We start from the raw sequence: 16,993 nt of genomic DNA, 5'->3' as shown, positions 1-16,993 counted from the left end.
AATCTCTATCTAAAATAATGTTAAAAAACAACCTTCAACACTTTTCTCCAACCTTCTTTTGTAGGGAGTTTTAAGGACCAAAAATTGATGGAATTTCCCTCTAACAGTTTTGATTACCCACCATAAAACCTGAATATTTTTGGATTAAATCAAATGTCTTTTTAGCTAAAAAAATTATTCAAGTTTGAAGAAAATCTTTTTGGAAGCAAATTGATCAGATTCTATCATTCATGGGCTGGATTGAACAATGCAATAGGCTAGAGGAAATAATTATTCATGGACCAAACCCAAGCTAAAATTTAAGTTGGAAAAAAATAATCTTCGTTAGTCAAAAAAATTATTTTTACAATAAACCCAAATCCACACCAAAGCCCGAGCATGAGCCTGAAAAAATATAAAATTGATGTTTTAGGTGTGTTTTGATAATTTTAATGTGCTAATATTAAAAATAAAAAGAATATAAACAATATTATTTTAATTAAAACATAAAAAATATATTATTTTAATTTAATTATAAAAAATATTTTAAAAAATAAATGATATTTCTCTACCACACAAGCTTTTAGAGGCCATTTGTTTACGTGGTTGCGGTTGCGGTTGCGGTTGCTTTTAAAGCAAACCGCGTAAACTAGGCGTTTGGTAATATAAAAAAAACAATTTACTATTTGGTAGGACCCATAAATTTTTTCCTCAAACCGCCGTTTCGCAAACAGCAGCTGGGAGTTGCTTCTCGTGTAATTAACCTGGGCATTGTTCACAATAGTGCCCATGCCAGGTGATGCCAGGTGAATTATAATTCACCTGGCAACGCGAGAAGCATTCACCTGCCATGTGAACAGTGTTCGTTAGACCGCGTCCGACCCGGTAAAAAAAATTTTAATTTTTTTAAAATTGTGTTTTACTCGAAAAACTAGTGTTCAATATTATTTAATAACACTACATAAATTAGAAGAACATCGCATGATGACGTAGCATTTGTGAAATTTGATCGCAATTCCAATTTTGTTTCTGATGATATTTTACCTGATTTTGTTACACGCTCAAAAAACCATGGAAACTATAGTTCTTATCAGATGAATTTCATACGTGATGAAATTGTAGAGAAGTTAATGGAATAATAAAAAATATTTGATATAAAATATTATTTATTTAATGATGTAATAATGGTAGTTAAATCTACAATATTTAAATTAAAATCCATCAATATTAATATATATATTTTTTTTAGTTATTTTATAACCTCAATTTGAAAAGCATGTTTAACCAAACACATTAAACTATTTTTTATTCAACTTCAATTTCAATCGCAGTTTTAACCAAATATATATAAATATCAAATCAATCTTAATTAAAAATATTTTTATAAATTAATTTTTTTCAAACTATAACATAAAAATTACCATAATATCAACAGACTCTTATACGCTGACATAACTTTTGCTTTTGCATGATTAGAGATGAGCAGTAGATAGTAGTTAATGCTTTTGAGTTGTTCTATAGGTGTCATTAGGATATTGATTAGCAGTAATTAGTCGCGTGTTGTGTCACATAATCCATCAATGACATAAGGGTAAGATTAATTAGCATCAAGAAACGCGGTTCAAAGCAAATCGATGGCCTTGCCGACCACGCGGGCATGAGGAAGTGATTGTGCCAAGGCCACTCCACGCGAGGAATGAGAGCATGAAAACCACTTACAATACTAATAATAATTGTTTATTCTTCAATAATTATTCATTCTTTCAGGATTTTTAAAAATTTATATAATTATTAATTTTAAAATTTATAAAATTAGTTAAAATACATATAAATTAATCCGAACATCCACTTTAATATATATAAAAAATAATTGACCTTTTCCTTCTTGCTCTTTATTTTTTCCTTCTTCTTCTTCTTCTTCTTCTTCTTCTTATCATCATCATCATCAAATAATTAGCTTTAAATATTAATCTTGATTGATATGATTATTGGTACGAATATAATTGATGTTTCACACAAAAAAAAATCGTTCATGTTATGTATTTTATAAAACTCTTGTGTTAGCAAGTTGTGAGTTATCCTCTAGCTAGAACTTAAAAATATTTAAGTGAAATTAGTTATCAAATAATTATCTTAATTTTCATAATTTGTGAAAAGATATAGCATTAAATATGAATTTTCATAATAATATGAATTTTAATTGAGAATTAACTTAATTTTGAAAAATACCACTTTCTTCCATGTTTATGTGTGCTTCTAACTTTAAAATGTTAATGCAGTAGCTAAAACACCCAATATGTTTACCATAGGCCTCCCAAAAATAATGTATACTCACATATTATTACAAGCAATTAATATCATATGCAACCCTTAAATATGTCAACATTTCTAAATAAAATGTTTAGATATAGTTTTTTTTTTGGTAATTAAAGAAAGAAAATCAAGAAATTGATGTTTATACTATCTAAACCTTTCTAACTAGCAACTAATAAAGATTTTAAAATCTTTTAAATGACATTAATTCATAAGTTGATGATCCAAAACAAAGTGATAAAGTTCAAGAATTATTAGAAATCACAATCATTCTATTTAATCATTAATAATCAACACGCATGGATGAAACAACACAAATGAGATAATAACCTAAGTTCCTAACACCACCTTTTCTTCTCCGGTTGTGATGAAAAAAGGTCTCTCTTTTATGTAACTATATAAAAAAAAAACAAAACAAAAAGGAAAAAGAAATGGTCCTGGCCTCTAATAAAGAGAGTGGAAGTCACGCGTCATCATCGACTTTGGGCATTGAACAAATGATTAAGTCCTTAGTTAACCCTACTGGACTAACACACTAACCCATACGAGGATGGATTGGATGTAGAGAAACAAAAGATAGGTCAACTTTTGCTATTTAACACCCCAACCCCAGAATCCTAACATAGAAGAAGAAGAGGAAGGAAGGGAGGAAGAAATAACGAATTCACCTCCTCATTTTCCATCTTTATAATCCCAAATGCCTTCATCCCTCTTGCCTTCTCATTTTCCATCTCCTTGAAGAAAACCCAAACTCAAAACCCAATCTTCAACTCTCCCTCTCCCTATTTCGTTTCGTTTCAAAAAGATGCGGCCTTGTAGTAGAGAAATGCAAGGGATGAACTCGCTCTTAAACCCATCATCACAAATCCCTCTACAAGACCTTCAAAACCAGCAGATCCAAAACTCTCACTTTGATCCCAATTCATCATCAAATGATGATTTTCTTGAACAAATGCTGTCTGCAATCCCTTCTTGTTCATGGGCTGACCCTAAGTCGCCTTGGGACCTTAACCCCCCGACAAACCTCCCTTTTCCCACAAATAACAACTCCTCTTCAGCCAAACCCAGAGACTTGTTTAATGAAACCCCACCATCTAATACTGACAATAATAATGTTGGGTTTCATGATAACTTTGACGAGTCTGTAATTTTGGCTTCTAAGCTGAGACAACACCAGATCAGTGGTGGTAGTGGTGCTGCGGCAGCCGCTAAAATGATGCTACAACAGCAGCTTCTGATGGCTGCTGCTAGAGGCGGGCTCTCTCAAAACGATGACATTGATGTCTCTCCTACTCAGGTGATTTTCATCTTCACTATTATATATTCTGTTTGTGGTTGTTGCTACGAATCAGAGCAATTTTTATAAATTTCCTAGTTGTTATTCTACTTAAATAGTTTTTTTCTTTTCTTTTCACTTGCAGGGAGGAGACGGTTCAATGCAAGGATTGTTTAATGGGTTTCGTGCTGGATCTATGAACGGAACTGTCCGGGCATCGAATCAGTCCATGCAACATTTTAACCATCCTCAGGCATGATTTTAGGTTTTGTATTCGTATTTTGCACACATTAATTTATTTTGTGCAACTGTACCTGAAAGTATTGTTGTGTTACAGGGAGGAGCTATGCAGTCACCGAATTTGGGGGCTCAGGGGGCAGCCACCACAGCTGTGATGAACCAACCTCAAGCAAGTGGCTCAAATGGTGGTGCACCAGCTCAACCTAGACAAAGGGTTAGGGCTAGAAGAGGTCAAGCCACTGACCCACATAGCATCGCTGAAAGGGTACTGTTCTTATTAATCTCTTCTCCCTCCTAGTTACTATTACATATTATAATAAACATTACAGTACCTCTTGGAGCTTTTATGTTGTGCTAAAATGTTTTTTTTTTTTTCTTGTGGACAGTTACGAAGGGAGAGAATTGCAGAAAGAATGAAAGCTCTGCAGGAGTTAGTACCTAATGCCAACAAGGTAAGGAAGCTACTTCACAATTTGATTGACCGAGGAACCAAAACAAAAACTGAACTGATTTCTCTTCTAGTAACTGCCTGTCAGATATTTCCCAGTTTCTTCATCTCGTACCTGCCATTGTATTTCTTGAAATTTTGGGTGGGCAGGTGTCGGTAGTTTACTGGGTTGTTTCTTAATTAGGTGTCTATGCTGTGCGTTTTGGAGTTTTCTTACTCTCTTTTTTCCCCCTTTGTGTACTTGGAGAGAAATGAAGTAATAGTTAGTTTGTTGGTCCCCGAATTGTTCTCTATCCAACACCCGCAATGGCAGGCGAATGGATCGGGATATTTAATCTGCTAATTAACTTGAATTTTAAGGCGATAATCATAATCAATTAAATTATGGATTAATAATTCTGTACTGAAGGGGTTTTGTGGAATGACAGACAGACAAGGCTTCAATGCTTGATGAAATCATTGACTATGTTAAATTCCTCCAGCTCCAAGTCAAGGTTCTCATCTTTCTCTAGCTGAAACTTCATTTTTTTTATTTTCAAGTCTCAATTTTATAATTTATAATAATTCAATCGATTCCCATGCTTGGCTGACATATTTTTTCTTAAGATATAATTTTCAAATCTGCTTTTATGATATGTATCTACTTACGGCTAATATTCCATTACTCATTGTCTACTTTTTTATGATCATTGAATTCATTAATAATAACAATAAAGTGTTTTTGCTGCCTAATTATTGTCTCTCTTGCTCTCTTGCTTCTGGGGTACACACAGGTCTTGAGCATGAGCAGATTGGGCGGTGCAGCTGCTGTTGCCCCACTTGTTGCTGACATGTCCTCTGAGGTAATATCTTAAACATCCATGGATGATTTCTCAGATTCAAGATTTCGAGCCCATGTACTAACTCTTTTTTATAGAATACATGTGGAAAAAACGTAAGCATCGTTAGAAACCGAAGACCAACAAAGTTTTTCTCTGTAGTAAAAAAAACCCAGAAAAACCCTAAAAATCCCAACCACACCCACATCTATCACCACCCCACAAGTCCAATCCAAGGTCCCCAAAATCCCTCAATCACCACAACACGACAAAAACAAAAGTAGCACGCGTGCTCTCTTTTTCTCAGACTCCTCATAAAAAACACCATCATAAACAACGTTTGCTGTTTCTTTGTAGGCTGGTGGTGACTGCATCCAAGCCAATGCCAATGGTGGGTCCATCGCACGTACCACTAACGGCAACCAAACGGCCTCAACTAACGACAGCAGCTTAACTGTGACGGAGCACCAGGTGGCGAAGTTGATGGAAGAAGATATGGGCTCAGCCATGCAGTATTTACAAGGCAAAGGGCTTTGTCTCATGCCCATCTCACTTGCAACTGCTATTTCAACGGCCACGTGTCACAACAGGACTTCTGGGATCATCAACAGTCACAACCCGTTACTCCAATCCAACGGTGAAGGGCCAACCTCACCTAGTATGTCTGTTTTGACCGTCCAGTCAGCGACAATGGGTAACGGTGTTGCTAAAGATGCTGCTTCCGTTTCCAAACCTTGATTTTTAACAGCGTTGACTAACCTCGGGGATTCTTACTACTAGAGTGAAATAATAAAAAAGTTGAGGGGGGCAAAGTCAAAGGAGAAAAGAGACGGAGACTGTGACGTGTTGGATTCAACTGCCGTTTCAAAGTCTACGAAAATAGGGGTCTAAAGTATGAGTGGTTGACACGACGCCGTATTTGCGTAGACTTTGGGTAAGCTGACTTCAACTACACCACCAAGTACCAACAACAAGAACAAAGTAACAAGATAGTCCAGATCCCAAGAACATCCTCCTACTGTTGTTATGTTTAAAAAAGGGGTTAGGTTTTGTTACGTTTTTCATTTGCCACTTTAATATATTTTTTTTAATTTCAATTTGGATCTCTCATGATGTCACAAGTACTATTTTAAATTGTTATTGTTGGAATTATCTTTTTTTCTATGAATAATTATGTTATGGATCTCTGTGAGGGGAAGAAGAAGGGAAAAAAAAATGAAGAAGGCAATGGCGATGGCAGCTTGATGATCATGACTTTTTTATTTTCTTGTTAAAAGCTTTTGCTTTAGTTGAACTTTTCGTTAAAGATTAAAGGATAATGTGAATTACATTTAATGTCAACGGCTGTGGCTTTTGGCTTTTGTTTCTAATCATTACAATAAGCATAATTTATTGAAAACAAAAAAAAAAAACCCCTCCCAAAGAGGCAGAGATGGGAAACTTCTTGTTGAAGGGAACCAGCAAAAAAACGCCACCGTTTACACAATAGCCTTAAATCTAGAATTTTACTTGGATTTAGTTACATTGTGGTAAAAATTGTGGTTGAAGTTTGTGGTTAAAATTTATATACAGCAAAAAATATATATGGTTATGGTTACTTTTTAAAAGTGCTTTTTACTTGGAAATGCATCAAAATAATTTTTTTTTATTTTTAAAAAATTATTTTTGATATCAGCTCATCAAAATGATCTGAAAATACAAAAAAAAATTAATTTGAAGTAAAGAAAAAAATAAAAAAATTTCAAATTTTAAAAAAAAAATTTAAAATACAAAAACAAACAGAGTTTTATGAAACTCAGTTAAAAAAAATATAAAAACTGCTTCACAAAAACTATATTTTAAACTTAATTTTTTAATAGATCTCACAATATAAAACTCAGTTTAAATACCTAAGTATATTTTTTGCACCACAAATAGAAGGAAACTTCATCTTGAACACTACTTTGACCACCCCATGACGTCTAATCAACATGTTAATATTGTATATACTCTCATTGTTTACAGATTAGACTACTTGCCTTGCGGCTAAGTATTCTTATAAAAGAGTGCGAGTGTGGTGTTAGTTCTTGTCGGACACGAAGGTGGGAGAACATACCTTTAACTTCTTCTTGATGATTTTTGCTAAAAGAATTCCTTCATTAAACAAAACAAAAAAGATTGTGCAGCCCACTACAACACTGATCTGCAAGTGTGCTATATATAACAATATTGTTGTTAGGTCCGAAAGCATCATGGCCATAACTTCCTCGAACTAGAAGACTAAGAAGAAGTGGGCAGCGACTAAGGATCAATTGAAATGACGACGTCACTTCTTCTTCTTTCCACGTGTGGAGTGTGTGCTTGTGGATATCCTTGGCACGCCATGGATGCGCAGTTTGCCTAAAACCAGAACAAGAAGGGACCCAAAAAAACAACATTTACATCATTGAGAGGATAGCTCAAGATCATTTGTTCACCTAGTTACGGGATTTGTTTCCCACATTATCCTGTGAATCATGTGAATTCAAGAACGATTTGGCTTTTTATATAAATAAAATTATGGAGTTTACAGAAAACCTAAGGTTTATTTTTTTTGTTTTAAGAACTTCTTTTTTTCAAATAAAATTTTATTATTATTTCTGCCTCAAAATGAATTTTTTGTATTTCCAGATCGTTTTGAAATGCTGATGTTAAAAATAAATTTTAAAAAATAAAAAAATATCATCTCAATATATTTTCAAGCAAAAATTATTTTGAAAAGTAATCACTCTCACCATCCGGAAGCTATCAAGATTATCTTGAAATTGAGATTTTAACACGAAATTAAATTAATACGAGGAGAGAGAGAAGCATGTCAATCCTCAGCGGTACAATGAATTGGAAAATTCATACGTTGGAACTGAAACTAAACAGAGATCTAATGGTATCAAATATAACCATCACTGTTCATTGAAATACAGGGCACATGCAGGTATTAAGAGACTGGTAGCTCACTGCTTATTATCATCAATAAACAACAGTTTTCCCCATACAGTATAATACTGTGCTGAAAGCATTGGTGCTTCTTTCTTTTCTTTTTTATTAAAATGCAGAGTTATGCTATTAAAAAAAGTCTACCGCCAAAACTCATCAGTACTTGTGCTATTGAAAGTATAGAAGAAACCCTAAAATTATTGTACTGGAAGCTTTGGTGCTGTTGTTTATGAGCCTAGGCCCAGAAGGCGAATTACAGGTAACGCTGGTGCAATTATTAGAGCCACAAAAATAACTGTACAAGAATTTCAAATTGTTGTGGTGTCAGCCAATTTTCTTGGTGAAAAATCTGCCTACAGAATTCATGTAATGTCAACATATACTTCATCTAAGAGTTATAAAAAAAAAAACTTCAATTTTACCATTAACAAAATCTGAAACTGTTAGGCGGAGTGTTTGTGTTGTTTTTTTTTAGATTTTAGTATTTCTCACATGTTGAAGTTTTGATTTATGGGTATTTTTATTTTTTAATATCGTTTATCAAAGTGTTAAATTTATTTCCATTAAATTTTCAATGGTTTCATCCATCAAATTGCTTGTGTTATAGCCTTAAAGAGGGCTAAGAACTCGAAATCTCATGCAGTTCATTCAAATAATTTGAAAATATTGAAAAAAATATTAATTTTAAAAGAAAATCTAAATCCTGTTGCCCTATTTACGGAGGACTCTTAAGCTTCAACCCTGACATGGGTGTTGCAGGGGTTCTTCGAAATGTGTGTGGATGTTGTAAGCATAATTTGCCATGTCAAAAATTTAGGGTAGCCTGTTTTTTCTACCAAAAATAGGATTATTATTATGGAAAACCCCACCCGTACTCTCTATTTTCCCCTCTGCATAAGCCCTCATTCCATTAAAAAAAAAAAAAACTCCTTTCAAGCTGTCATTTCATCGACGACAACAGCTCCTCCCTCATTTTCTCAACCTTTCTTCTTCTTTCTTTTCGTTTTTTCAATAATCTCAGATCTTGTTGCAGATCTGATATTTTAAATAGTCCAACTAATTATAGATTTGGATATGTATAATCAACAACATATGGTTTTATTTGGTTACTTTTCCATAATATTTTAGGTTATTTATTTTTCGTTTACGTTATATGTAGGTTACTTCAAGAGTTCATGTTGAATATATATTTACAGTATAGATTTATAATTTTAAATGGATTTCAAGTGGTGAAGCTGTAAGTTTCGATACCTTATCATAATTTTGTTTCTTTCGTCAATGGAGGATGGTAGTGACGCCTATTACCCCCGTTGATAATTAAGTGGTGGTAGGATATTATTGGGATACATGACACATTAAAAAAATAAAAATAAGAGGTCTGATTATGGACAATCCAAGAGGGGAATCTCAGAGAACTCATTTAGAAGTTCAAAAAATGGACAGGACAAGATGCTGCTTAAAAGTTTAATGGTTATTCTCATAGCTATTGAGTTTTTTTTCTTTGATTAAATTCAAAATTCGTATTTGTTGTAATAATCTTTTTTTTTATTATTCCCTAAAATTTTCCATTTTCCTTGTAAAAATAAGATTAAAAAAAACAATAATAACAAAAACTCAGTGTGTATAGTTGGCAAAAAAATCAATCTTCTCCCTAGTTTTTTCTGCAATTATTGTTTTTCTTCTTCTCTGCCGCCACGACTTCAACTTCTACATCCATCAACCACCTCACTGTCAGCTTCTCCATCAATAGCTCCACCATAAGCCGTAAGCACGACCACCAGCCAGCCACCCCCATGTCAAGAATAGCCACGGCAAGCTCCTTCCTCTCCGCTGTAAACCTTTGTTCTAGCAACCAACACAAACACCCTACGCCACCATGACCACCAGTTCCTCCACTAGCAAGCGCCAACCTTCACCACCATGGCCAGCCAGAACGCCCCAACCAACTCAGGTGAACTTCTTCCTCCTCTTGTACACCTCTTGTGGCCATTGCATCTAGAATTGCAATGACCAAAATAATTAACATGGTCGATAGGTTGGGCCAGCAACCATGTCAATCATGTGGGCCTGAGTTGGACCCGTTTCAACCTAACCCAGATGGCTGAGCTGGGTCCAGCCCAATATTAAAAAAATAAAAAGAAATGTTGGGCCATTAGCCAACCCAACCCAATTCGAATGAGCCGAGCTGGATACGTTTCAGCTCAGCCCTAATGATTGGGCCAGGTTCAGCCCAATATATTTAATAATAATAAAATGATATAATAATATTAAAATAAATTCAAATTTTTCAAAGGGCATTTTAAAATTTTTTGTGGGTCTCTCGCATGTTTTTTCAATATTGTTGCATAATATTGAGTTGTATACTTACACTGTAAGATACGAACCCGATATTAAAAGTACCTGGTTTTCTCCGAAACTAAAAAAAAATCTAAAAATTTAAAAATAAACTTTCATTTCAAAAATAAATAAAAAATGTGCTTGATTTTCATGCATACTGCAAAATCCTAAAAGTTTTTCATGCATATTTTCTAGAGAGAGATAAAATCATTTTTATCATGTTTTTAAAAATACAAAATGGATATCGTAACCGGTTTATGATTATCCATTAGGGTTTGGCTAAAATACAAGAAATCCCATTATAATTAGTTTGTCATTCGGAATACTAGATCTTAGCTATATCCAAGAAATAAATAAGTCTGGGTCTTAGAACGGTTAGGATTTAACCTAATAAGGTAAAGACTTTCTCTTGAAAGGAAATCCGTCTTGTACCTTAGACAAGACCAATGGACATAAACACGACTTAGAATAACAATCAAACAACAATGCAACTTAACTTAGGTAGGGTACACTAGGGGTGATGCGTCTTTCCCTTGCACAACTAGTCTTTTACCCGGACTCTCGCAGACCATTAGGTTTTCTAATAAACATAACACTAGGTGGCGACTCAAAAATTTATAATCATAATTTTATGATTAAACTCAAAACCTTCTCTTTTTACTACTCTTAGGAGGCAGATCCGTCATTCAACGTCATGCATGTCACGACAAGATGATTACTCTACTGAAGACGGGTCTAGTTGGACTTTGCATGTTTCATTGTTTGCCTATTTGTTTCGGTCTGTTTAATTTTAGCATATTTAACATGCATTTTTACATACTACTCATGCATAAGTACGTTGGGTGTTGTTATCCATTTTTGGGTTCCCACACAAAAAATAAAAAATATATATATACAAAAAAATAAAAAAAACAAAAAAATAAAATTAATAATAATAATAATAATAATAATAAATATTCAGAAGAAATCCAAAAAAAATAATAGGAGCGAGAAAAGGATGTTGGAATGCTGAAAAAAGGTCAAAATTGGTTGAGGAGGTTAAAAAATGCAAAGGTTAAAATTTGACAGTAAATTTTTGATTGATGAGAGCCCTGTTGACAAAGAAAATTCAAGTTGAGAAAGAAAAATCTAAAATTGGATATTTATGGACTCAATTAAATTTTATCTAAGGTTTAATTGAATTTATGGAAGGTTTGATTGCAAGAAAAATTAATTTTTATGTCAAATTAGGCTTTTATTGAAAGAAATTAAAGTTCTGGGGTCCAATTATAATTTTGAAGAGTTAATTTGATCAAATCATGGGTTTAATTGCATAATTATTGAAGTTTGATGGCCAATTAGGGACTTAATTGAAACAATCCAAAACCAAGGATCAAACCGGAAAAGATGCTAAAATCAAGGGATCCAATTATAATTTATCCAGGGGCTTGATTACAAAATTATAAAAATATCCGAGGACCAAATCAAAAATATTCATTTGAATGTTGAAACGGCATCGTTTCCTTAAAGCACTATTTATTGTGTCCTTCAAGAAACTGTTTTCAGCAGTAAATGTGTTAACAGTGGAGCCGCTTCAATCAGGGGCATCAGGCATGTCTCACGAAACCATGTCGATCGCAAATTAAATTTAATTTAATTTCTTAAAAATAATTTAAGAGAGAGATAATTTTCAGCTGCAGAATGTCTCTGTGATGTCAAATTTGCAAATGATGAAGTTCTTGAATAATGCCGGCATTGTGGACGCATAGATACACACATTTATCAAGTAATAATGGGCGTTCTTGAATTTTGCAGGTTTCTCAGAGCCCTTTTGTGTTTCACGGAGGCAACACACATAGTCTCATAACTATAATTAAATTGAACACAACAATTATTCGGGTTAATGCCGAAGATAAACAGCATCACTCTTACACAATTCTTCTCGGCACTGCTTGCTAAATGCGAGCATCATAGGAGGTATCTTTAGCAAGCAAAGGTGAGCCTGTTAATAGATTCAAGCCCAGATAACATAAATTAGGGTAAAGTCCAGAACATGAACAAGAGACCGTGGGAGATAGCGAAGAGCAATGTACATAGTCAACCTCCTAGAATTTACAAAGCTTCGCCCAGATAATTTAACTCAACTCGACGAAAGTCGTAGGTTAAAATACGCTCTGAAGGGCCACCAGAGCATATCAAAACAAGTTTTCATGAAAATCTAATTCCTCACTCTGTAAAACTAGCAGCATGATACTAAACTCAAGTGCTTTAGCTTTAATTCATGTATTATAATCCTAGTTTTTATATTTATAGCTCGTGATTGAGCGGGAAAACAACGTCCAACCATTGCAAGAAGCTGGAATTAAATGCAACAACGTCCACTTTATTGTCTATTTTTATCAGCAACCTCAGTTGATCAGTTCATACATGTCAAGCTTTCAAAAATAGAAGTCAAGCTTTCTGCAAGCAGCAAAAACCAGCTCATCTATGAAACATGCTATCATTAGTATAACTAGTTAGCAGTCAGCTCTGGAGTTCTTTTCATATATTGATTCATACAACTGTACTTAGACAAGAAAAAATTACATGTAAATATTTGGGAAAACTGATTCCTAACCTTGACATCAAAATCCAGTAAAGCAATATCAAAATCTTATGGAGATTTCTAATCCCTCGACTCCAAAACTTGTTGGGCATCTAAGCACCCAAAGACTATACAAATTAATGCACCCTGACTGTCAACCATGGCTCACTTCTTCATTGTGCCATGAAATCTCATGTAAGCAAACCACTTTAACAGCACAAACCATGCTTGAATTTTGAAATGGTGTCCGCCCACTACATCTCACCACATTATTTTCTAAATCATTAATTTAATTACGGTTTAGGTCCCAGCAAAGTATCTACATGTATAACACATCAAATTATAGGCCACATATTCTAAAAATGCACAGGATAGGGACAACATCAACATAGCATGCATGTTTGCATAAGCCAGCATATAGTCATTAAAGATCAGCGGCAACTATTTGGAAACAGGAAACTTGTTGATGCATGACAATAAATAATAAGAATTAAAGCAAGAAAAGAAAGAAGTTTTTAGAGAAAGAAAAAAGCTAAAAAATAGAAGAAAGGGGATTGGAGATATGTAAAGTCTACAATATTTTCATTAATCATCAAAACTCCTTAACATTTAGAAAAGTAGGATATAAATATTAAAACCTTAACCAGAACAAGCGATTGGGCTTATGGTCCACTAAATAAAATACTCAACAATAATTAAATTAAACCCAACAAATAAAACCAAATTAATAAACCTCAACTAAAAGTTCATATAAATTAAACCCAAAAACATAAGCTAAAACCCAATTTCTTAATGGTTTGAGTTATCCTCCATCGTCTATGATCATACACTGCGTAAATAATGTTTCCGATTTGGATTCCTCACAACTTGTCCCACAATATCTTGACAGATAAAAGAACATCCTTTCTTTGAAATTTAATTAGTAATGCTAACCATAGACTAGGCAACATTGGCTCACGTCATAAACTCATTCTACAATCCTTGGTCTTACTTGAAAAAGGCATACGAATTCACCAAAATGACTGCTTCCATCTTCCTAAGGGGCCAAGTCAAGCATTACACCCCTGCCTAAATCGATAAAGTTGATCTAATGAGGGCACTATCCTCACATAATTTTCTTCACCTATTTTCAATTAGTAATTTTACTGCACGCAATCATTTTGTAGAATCAAAATAGCATGATTCAAGCAGCCATTGAACAAATTAAGAGAGAGAAAAGAAGACAATAGAGAAACAACACAACCATTATTAACCTCAAAACCAGAAATTCAAGTCTATTTCCTTATCATATGTTCAAAACTTAACCATTGCTACTTAACTAATCAGGCTAATAACTAGTAATTCATAATGCCATAACTGTACAGTTTTACCAAATCTATTAAAACATCCATCGGAGATAATAACATTTTAAAGAAAACCCACATTGCCAAAACCTTTAAAAAAGATAAAGGGTGCTCAAATTAAGAACTAGAAGTGGGCTTGAAAGTGTAAGGCTGAGGAAGCGACAACGGACCTCTCCTGATTTCCTTATCTTCCAACAACCTCTGCGCTGTCTTGTTCCTACAATACAGCCTATCAAAATGCTTCACCTATATATATATATATAAATCGTTAAAAAAAAGCAGCATTAATATTGAAATTAGTATTAATAATAACAGTAATGAGATTTTATAATTTTAATCAAAGATTACCCAAGCAGGTCTGCAGTTCTTCTCAAACTCAACCCTTGATTTTTTACATTCAGCTGGATATTGAAGCCCCACCGACCCGATTTCTGTGGGTTTCTTGTCGGACTCTTTCTCCAAACACGCGAAAAAAGCATCTCGCGCCTGATATTATAAAAATAAATAAATAAAGAATCGATATTTTTTGTTTTGTTTACTAAGAGAAGCATTGTTTTCTTGATCTTCTTTATAAAAAAAAGGAGAAAGAAACAAGAGAAAGGACCTTGTAGCAAGCTTGTCTTGACTGAGAGAGGACATCCGTATGGATTTTGTCAACATTTCTTGATGCATAGGTTTCCATAGCCATGGCAGCAGCAGCAACTGGTTTGGTTTATTTGTTTAGTCGAAGTACTAATCTGTTTGTTGAGAAAGAATCAAAGGACTGCCCCATAAATTGACAGAGTCATTTAAGCTCAATCTATTGAGCTGGGCTTAGTTAATGGGTTGCATATCCTTATTGGTATGGGCTTCTGAGAATAAACTAAGATATTGCATATCCTTATGGGTTCCATAGCTGGGCTTTTATAGCCTTATTCTATGTTGGGCCCTGTGGAATGAAATTATTTTCTTTTTCTTTCCTTACTTTTTTTTTTTTAATTGTAGAATGATACTCAAAACTTAAAACTTAAAAAATATAAAAAAAAACTAGGATGACTTGATGGATATCGTGGCCAATTTATATAAAAAAAAAATAATGAAAGTTTTTAAAAAATCAGAATTGATAAAAAATAAACAATTATTATTTCTTTTGAAAATAGTAAACCATGCTATGTTTATAAGAATATAAGAGCATTCAAATTCATATTTTAGGTAATACTTGTGCTCATAAATTATTATTATTATTATTATTATTATTATTATTATTATTATTATTATTATTACAACATAATAATAATAATAATAATAAAAAAGGAGTTGGAACTCAAAAAATTTTAAAATGAAAAGTAACACTATATTAATTAGATTAGTTGAACTACATATTATTGGATAATCATAATTTTATTTTTTTTAGTTTAATGTGAGTGTTCGGGCCAGTTTGTGTGCATCTAGACTAATCCCACAGGTCCTGAAATTAACAACCATGTAAGCTTTTAGTGACCATCATATAAGCAATCACAGTAATCGAATATAAAACCATAAAAAGCTATTATTATTAGAACACCAAAAGTTGATACTCATAGTCATAGTTATTTAACTTATAGTGCATGGGGAAGGCAGTGATCGTACTAATTAAAAAGACGTTTTGTATTCTCCCTCCTCTTCAATATGGCCTATGAAATAGCCCTGCACTGCAGTCTGCAGCTCATCTACAACATCAATGCATTGTTATTATCTCAGTGATCCGTGGACTTCAAGATTATATTTGTTGAGTTTTAAATAAAATAAAAATTAAATTAATTCAGTCAAAACCATAGTTTGAGGACCAGTTAACCTCTACGCCGGTCCGGGTTTTCTTGAATATCTTTAGATTAAATTCTTAATTTAATCTTAAAAAGTATAGCTTAATTGATCAGATTCTGAGTTTACTCTCTAAAAATTACTAGTTTGAGCCTCACAAACCTCAGGGTCACTAAAGACTTATATAGTCGTTAACTTCATGATCAGTGAGATTAATCAAGATGCGCACAAACTGGTCTGGATACCCACATTAATAATAAAAAAAATTCTTCATTCCAAAGTTAAATATGTTTTTCAATTTGGTTGATATCAACATTTTCAAACCAAAGTTAAAGTGTATTTTTCTATCCGATCAAAGATCGGCTTTCCTTTTTAGAAATTAAGGAATTCAACAAAAATTTGACATGAGATTTTAATCCTAATTGCTTTTAAAAGAATATATAGAGACAGTGACGGATGCCTCCATTTCTACGGAGGCTATCTAATTTCATACTCGTCCTTCTTTTAATGGAGGCACCTTTCAATTCGGAGACAAATCTTCAATGAATATCCACATGATTTATTTTTTCATGACCTAATTCTTATTAAATAAAATTAGCATATTATAGAGAATTAAATATTTTAAATTTATCAAACAATTTTAATTAAGTAAATATTAGAAAAATTATCTATATATAATGTTACTTTAGATATATGTTGACAAAAAATCTAAATATAATAGATTGTTTATATATTTATAAGTGGAGGTGTTGTTGTCCAAAAAATCATGAAAAATGAAATTAGACAAGTGAGGAAAAAATATTTAGTTTATAAACAAGCAATATACGGCAAATTTCAATCATAACAAAAAAAACTATATATAAAGAACACTAAGCATATATCAAACTTGCAATCGATATCAAAACAATGTTTTTGTATGCATACTAATCACATAATATATCTTTG

General features: G+C 33.1%; 2 protein-coding genes across 3 annotated transcripts; one reads left to right on the top strand and one right to left on the bottom strand.

Moving 5' to 3' along the window:
- Window positions 1–2,845: 2,845 nt before the first annotated feature.
- Window positions 2,846–6,257, top strand: LOC7465950 (bHLH transcription factor RHL1). Of its 2 annotated transcripts, XM_024604382.2 has the most exons (7): window positions 2,847–3,589; window positions 3,714–3,821; window positions 3,906–4,073; window positions 4,195–4,260; window positions 4,685–4,750; window positions 5,030–5,098; window positions 5,432–6,257. In XM_024604382.2, the coding sequence occupies exons 1-7, from the start codon at window positions 3,098–3,100 to the stop codon at window positions 5,810–5,812; spliced, it is 1,350 nt and encodes a 449-aa protein (XP_024460150.1). In that variant the 5' UTR covers window positions 2,847–3,097; the 3' UTR covers window positions 5,813–6,257. The 2 variants fall into 2 exon arrangements, with proteins under 2 accessions (XP_052310099.1, XP_024460150.1); XM_052454139.1 differs by lacking the exon at window positions 4,685–4,750 and having other exon boundaries at window positions 2,846–3,589.
- Window positions 6,258–14,152: 7,895 nt separating this feature from the next.
- Window positions 14,153–15,038, bottom strand: LOC7465951 (cytochrome c oxidase subunit 6B-like protein new16). Its single transcript, XM_002309299.4, has 3 exons — window positions 14,874–15,038; window positions 14,618–14,755; window positions 14,153–14,515 (listed from the first exon to the last, which is right to left on the bottom strand). The coding sequence occupies exons 1-3, from the start codon at window positions 14,955–14,957 to the stop codon at window positions 14,387–14,389; spliced, it is 351 nt and encodes a 116-aa protein (XP_002309335.1). The 5' UTR covers window positions 14,958–15,038; the 3' UTR covers window positions 14,153–14,386.
- Between the last annotated feature and the right edge of the window lie 1,955 nt (window positions 15,039–16,993).

The sequence above is a fragment of the Populus trichocarpa genome, chromosome 6, assembly GCF_000002775.5.
Source record: "Populus trichocarpa isolate Nisqually-1 chromosome 6, P.trichocarpa_v4.1, whole genome shotgun sequence".
NCBI classification, from domain to species: Eukaryota; Viridiplantae; Streptophyta; class Magnoliopsida; order Malpighiales; family Salicaceae; genus Populus; species Populus trichocarpa.
Note: the sequence above shows the minus strand (reverse complement) of the source record. Positions and strands in the feature narration are given on the sequence as shown.

What these genes read in the sequence shown, in the direction of transcription:
- LOC7465950 (XM_024604382.2), top strand. Translation starts at nt 3,098, where the DNA reads ATGCGGCCTTGTAGTAGAGAAATGCAAGGGATGAACTCGCTCTTAAAC. An exon ending in CACATAGCATCGCTGAAAGG is followed by an intron (nt 4,074 to 4,194) that starts GTACTGTTCTTA and finishes TCTTGTGGACAG; the next exon opens with TTACGAAGGGAGAGAATTGC. An exon ending in TTGCTGACATGTCCTCTGAG is followed by an intron (nt 5,099 to 5,431) that starts GTAATATCTTAA and finishes GTTTCTTTGTAG; the next exon opens with GCTGGTGGTGACTGCATCCA.
- LOC7465951 (XM_002309299.4), bottom strand. Translation starts at nt 14,957, where the DNA reads ATGGCTATGGAAACCTATGCATCAAGAAATGTTGACAAAATCCATACG. An exon ending in CAAGACAAGCTTGCTACAAG is followed by an intron (nt 14,756 to 14,873) that starts GTCCTTTCTCTT and finishes TTATAATATCAG; the next exon opens with GCGCGAGATGCTTTTTTCGC. An exon ending in AGAACTGCAGACCTGCTTGG is followed by an intron (nt 14,516 to 14,617) that starts GTAATCTTTGAT and finishes ATATATATATAG; the next exon opens with GTGAAGCATTTTGATAGGCT.